The sequence below is a fragment of the Aythya ferina genome, assembly GCF_964211825.1.
Source record: "Aythya ferina genome assembly, chromosome: 23".
Lineage (NCBI taxonomy): Eukaryota > Metazoa > Chordata > Aves > Anseriformes > Anatidae > Aythya > Aythya ferina.
In genome coordinates, this window is record NC_140321.1 from 3503799 (window position 1) to 3509800 (window position 6002).

General features: G+C 44.0%; 1 protein-coding gene across 1 annotated transcript; it reads right to left on the reverse strand.

Annotated features, from left to right (window-relative positions):
* Positions 1-4320: 4320 nt before the first annotated feature.
* On the reverse strand, positions 4321-5386 carry LOC311422742 (olfactory receptor 10A7-like; the record flags this gene model as incomplete). Its single annotated transcript, XM_084496094.1, has 1 exon — positions 4321-5386. The coding sequence occupies exon 1, from the start codon at positions 5380-5382 to the stop codon at positions 4321-4323; it is 1062 nt and encodes a 353-aa protein (XP_084352220.1). The 5' UTR covers positions 5383-5386.
* Positions 5387-6002: the final 616 nt, after the last annotated feature.

Consider the following 6002-nt stretch of genomic DNA (forward strand, 5'->3'; position numbering starts at 1 on the left):
CAAGTACTTCAAACAAGTTCATCAGCTGGCCTTCCCGATGCTCTTCCCTGCCTTTTGTTTTGGTTCCGCTCGAGTGGGCAGCTGAGCTCCACCACAGCCACTCTCTCACTCCCCCTCCTCAAAGAGGAATGGGGAGAAAATATGATGAAAAAGGCTCAAAGATTGAGATAAGGACGAGAAGATCACGCAGTAATTATTGTAATGGTCAAAATAGACTTGGCATAGGGAGATAGTAAGATTTATTGCTCATTACTAACAAGCTAGAGAAGTGAGAAACAAAGGAAAGAAACCAAGAGCACCTTCCCCCCCCCCCCCCCCCCATCCACCCTCTTCCACCTCCTCCCCCCGAGCGGCACAGGGGAACATGGGAATGGGGATTATGGTCAGTCTACAGCGCTTCTTCTCTGCCGCTCCTTGTCGGTCACTCTTGTCCCCTGTGCTGTGGGGTCCCACCCACGGGATGCAGTCCTTGATGAACTGATCCGGTGTGGGCTTCCCACAGGCAGCAGCTCTTCCAGAACTGCTCCAGATATGGGTCCATACCATGGGGTCCATCCCTCAGGAGAAAACTGCTCCAACCTGGCTCCCCTATGGTCAGCAGCTCCTTCCAGGTCACCTGCTCCTGCGTGGGCTCCTCTCCATGGGCTACAGGTCCGGCCCGGAATCTGCTCCAGCAGGGGTCTTCCACAGGCGGCAGCCTCCATTGGAGCAGGGCCACCTGCTCCACCGTGGTCTCCTCCATGGGCTGCAGCTTGGAACCCTTCTCCACCGTGGTACTCCATGGACTGCAGGGGGACATCCTGCTTCACCATGGTCTTCACCACAGGCTGCAGGGGACTTCTGCTCCGGCACCTGGAGCACCTCTCCCCCTCCTTCTTCACTGACCTTGGCACCTGCAAGGCTGTTCCTCACTCCTCTCACTCTCCCAGCTGCTGTACGGCACAGCATTTTTTTCCCTGTCTTAAATATGCTCTCACAGAGGTGCAAAACAACATCACTTATTGGCTCAGCTCTGGTCAACAGTGGGGCCTTTACCAAACATGGGGCAGCTTCTAGATCCTTCTCACAGAAACCACCCCTATGGCCCCCCTGCTACCAAAACCTTGCCACCTAAACCCACTACACCTTTTGCTTTGCCAACATGCCTCATTGGGTCCAACAGGATACAGGTATGGAGCCAATTTTAGAGCAGTGAAGAAGCCTTGGAAGAAGACATGGGCGTCTTGGATCTTTCTTGTAGACATTGCTGAGCTTGTTTGAAGGCACACACCCACAGAGAATTGATTGCCAAAGCTGGAAATGGTTTGGTAATGGGTGAGCCTATATCCAGAGGTGGGGTACTGTTTTGAGGACCACTTAGACCTCCTTGTTCCCCAATGCAAAGTCTATTTTAGTTGAGGGCTGGAGTCACCAAAGTGCACTAAGTTGCTCCCATCCTGCAGCAGTGGATTCTTGCTACCAAGGAAATAGTAAGTTGGCACTGAAAATGACAGACAGGGTCCATCATTTTAAGATGGTGTTTGTACCATACTTTCTGTTGGCTTTCTGTTTCTGAGCTGTGGGAAAGAGATTTTAATTCCCCACTAGAGGCACCATACAGAAGTTCTGCTGCTGGGCTTGCGGTTGCAATGTATGAACCTCATCCATGATCAAGTATTTGGGCTATGTTGAATGCATACAACTGAATGAAAAATAAGTAAAGAATATGGATCATAGCAGATGGAGCTATACTCTACTCATTGGCATCCAGTGACAGGATGAGAGGCAATGGGAACAAGGTAAAATACAGGAAATTCTGATTACATGTAAGAAAAACATTCTAACTTCAGAGGTAGTCAAACAATGGAACAGGTTGCCGAGAGGTGCTGTGGCGTCTCCATCCTTGAAGATGTTCAGAACTGAACTAGGCAAGACCCTCAGCCCGCTGCTGTAGTTGACTTGCTTTGAGTGAGTGAGTTGGACTAGAGATCTTAAAAGCTTCCTTCCAACTTCAGTAATTCTCTGTTTAAATGCTAGTAAGCATTGCAGTCCCACACATCTCTTGATGACTCAGACACCTTTGCAGCTGCCATCAGGATTTATGGGACTTCTACTTCCCCTCCTGACGGAATCCTGCTTGGCCATCCAAGGCTCTTTGGGTGCTTTGTCGGAAGTGAAAAACACACAAATGCTTAGCCTTAGAGCTTGGTACATTCCAATAATCTTTTGTATGCATTAAACAATAAACAATTGTTTTATTCTTTTAAACAACATATTTTTGATAGCAGACTCTCAACACTGGCTAAATATACCTGAAAAAAGTGACCCAAGAAGAGGACCATGACAAGATCCTATGATTATTGGTGGGACAGATATTGGTAGAATAAGCTGATAAGGTGTATATAAGGTAATATAACATCTCAAATCTGTGACCCACCTGGGAGGAGCATGTAAGGTTCTATTCCACTTGTTGGAGTTTCTGTCAGCTGCCAACACAGAATGACAGTCTGTAATGTCTCCACACATCAGCTCTGACACATCAGCTTCCCCATGCAGTCCCATGAGTTAGGGTCAGTTTAAAACCCTTAGCTTTGACCAGGTGATCAACAATATCTGTACTGCTAAACGTGGCAGCTTATAGACCTACAATCATGCTTATCTCTAATATTTGTCCCTACAAGGCAACACACAAAGCTCAGAGGAGATGAATCCCAACAGAGGTTTCTTCTTTCCTGTTACGGTATTTTTTGTGTTTAGGTGAATTGATCAAATAATACATTTTGCTCTTGGAAATAACACATTACTTACTCTTGGAAGACTAAATGATGTGTCTTGGTTTCTGGAGTTTGTTCAAAGAGAAACCTTGTGTGCTGTACAAAAATATGAGGCAGAAGAATTATGGGAAATCTGGCCTAGACGTCCTGATTTACCAGGTAAAATGGCACATACAGTCATCGTTTATGGACTTAGAGCATTCATTGACCGTGGATGAGACTGATTCCAGTTTCCTTCCCCCTCTGAGAAAGCTAGGGCTGTTTTCTTCCCTCCTCCTGAATGAATACTCTAATGTCCTGGAGTCACATATCTGCAATTGCTTCTACAAACCTCTCAGTCACTTTGCCAAAAGCTATTATTCATGGCATAAAGAACAAGTAGCAGAGAGATGCAAAATACAAATGACAGTATGGCCTGGGTAGCAAGATAATTGTCTAAGATGCATTGCAGTCTCTGCTACAGTGACTTTACTGTGTTTCTTCTCTTCTCTTCTCTTCTCTTCTCTTCTCTTCTCTTCTCTTCTCTTCTCTTCTCTTCTCTTCTCTTCTCTTCTCTTCTCTTCTCTTCTCTTCTCTTCTCTTCTCTTCTCTTCTCTCTTCTCTTCTCTTCTCTTCTCTTCTCTTCTCTTCTCTTCTCTTCTCTTCTCTTCTCTTCTCTTCTCTTCTCTTCTCTTCTCTTCTCTTCTCTTCTCTTCTCTTCTCTTCTCTCTTCTCTCTTCTCTTCTCTTCTCTTCTCTTCTCTTCTCTTCTCTTCTCTTCTCTTCTCTTCTCTTCTCTTCTCTTCTCTTCTCTTCTCTTCTCTTCTCTTCTCTTCTCTTCTCTTCTCTTCTCTTCTCTTCTCTTCTTCTCTTCTCTTCTCAAAACAAGTATTGGTTTTTCTTCTTCTCTTCCCTTTCCTCCCCTGTCAAATAATGAGATGCTCATTACCCAAGCCCCAAGTGGTAAGATGAGGGGAAATGAACTCAAGCTGTGCCAGGGAAGGTTTACATTGGATATTAGGAGAAATTTACCTACCGCAAGGGTTGTGCATCATTGGAATAGGCTACCCAGGGAAGTGGTTGAGTCACCATTCTTGGAGGTCTTCAAGAAATGTGTAGATACAAAACTCAGTAGCATGGTTTAGTGGTGGACTTTAGTACTAAGTTAAAGGTTGGACTAGGTGATCTTAGAGGTCTTTTCCAACCTGAATGATTGTATGATCTATTACAAGATGTTGGGAGCATGTGGGGGGTGGAGAATTTTTGTTTATCTATGAAATAAAGAATATTTCTTTCATGAAGCAATAAAATTAAAAAAAAAAAAAAAAAAAAAGAAAGAAAAAAAAAAAGAGAGAAATCTTCATCTCTAGCATCTGATACAAGGTGATGCATTATGAGTACTGAATTAGTAAGTTTCATATATACTCATACTGGACAAAAGAAACAAAAAGTTCCTGAGTGCACTTTGAGATACATCCAATTTCCTAGTGATTCAAGTTGTCAGGACATTTAAAAACAGTCGAACATAAAAGAAACATACAATCCAAATATGCAGAGGAGAAGAAAGATTCCTTTCAAGCAGCATAAGTTTATATCTTACTCAGCTCAGCTATAATTTTGACTAGTGCTCCTTTCACTTCTTTGTTCCTCAGGCTGTAAATGAAGGGGTTTAATGTAGGAATTATGACTGTGTAAAAGAGAGCTATGATTTTCTTAGTGTCTTGTGAATTACTGGACTTGGGCTGTAAGTAAATCAAGGTCCCACTACCATAATATAGTGTTACAACAATTAGGTGTGAAAAACAGGTGGAGAAAGTCTTGCATCTTCCCTCTGCAGAGGAAATCTTCAGAATGCTGGAGATGATGCAGGCATAGGATACCAGGATGAGACAAAATGGTGTAAAGATGACCAGCACTGTGGCTGTAATTATCTGCTTCTCATAGAAGAAGGTGTCAGTGCAGGAGAGCATAATGATTGGTGGAATATCACAGAAGAAGTAGTTAATCTTGTTGGGCCCACAAAATGGCAATGTGAACACCCAAACTGTCTGCACCACAGACACAACATTACCACTAGCACATGACAGCAGGACTAGGAAAAAACAAGCTCTGCTATTCATGATGATTGCATATCTAAGGGGGTTGCATATGGCCACATAGCGGTCATAGGCCATGGCTGCCAACAGGTAGCATTCGGTAGCTCCTAAGAAAATCACAAAGTAGAGTTGTGTGGCACAGCCCACGTAGGAAATTCTCCTCTCCTCTGACAGGAAGTTTACTAACATCTTGGGAACAACAATGGATGCTGTCGAAACATCCAGGAAGGATAAGACCCGGAGGAAGAAGTACATGGGCATGTGGAGGTTGGGATGCACTGTGGCAATGAAGAAGAGAAGATTTCCAGTGATAGTGAATGTATAAATCAAGCAGAATGTGAAGAACAGCAAGTTCTGCAGTTCTGGGTGGTTGGACAGTCCAGAGAGGACAAATTCTGTCAGAAGAGTATGGTTTCCTAGTTCTGGTCTTTCTGTTGGCTTCATCTGGGAGGAAGCAAATGGACAGGGTGTCAGAGGAGTAGTCACTGCAATGAGATCAGAGCGTTTCAGCCAGTTACTGAAGCAAGGAGCCTCTGGGAATCCCTGGGGAGGCATTGGATTGAGGGTTACCACTCTGGAGGTGGCTTTGCTGAACAAAGAAGGCAATTGCTGTGTGTGCTGTAAGAGTGTAACACTGGTGTTCACTAAGTTTCATAGTGTGCGAGAGTGACCCAAACATACAACTATTAGTAGTTGGTATTTAAGGGTTTGCTTCATTACAGGCGTAGGGTTAATTGCCAAGACCATGTGCTCCCCCAGATGTCAGGTTAGTGGTCCCAAATGGTTCCATAGGAATTCCCTGCACTAAAGACAAAGCCCAGCTGACAACGAAAACACTGACAAACCAAAGAAAGGAAGAAAGGAAGAAAGGAAGAAAGGAAGAAAGGAAGAAAGGAAGGAAGGAAGGAAGGAAGGAAGGAAGGAAGGAAGGAAGGAAGGAAGGAAGGAAGGAAGGAAGGAAGGAAGGAAGGAAGGAAGGAAGGAAGGAAGGAAGGAAGGAAGGAAGGAAGGAAGAAAGAAAGAAAGAAAGAAAGAAAGAAAGAAAGAAAGAAAGAAAGAAAGAAAGAGGAATACAACAAAGCAAAACCAAGTAGCCTTTGTCTATTCTTTCTGTTAACAAAAGAAGGGATAATAAAGATACCCACAGAGAACACCAATAAGGCATAAAGAGTGAA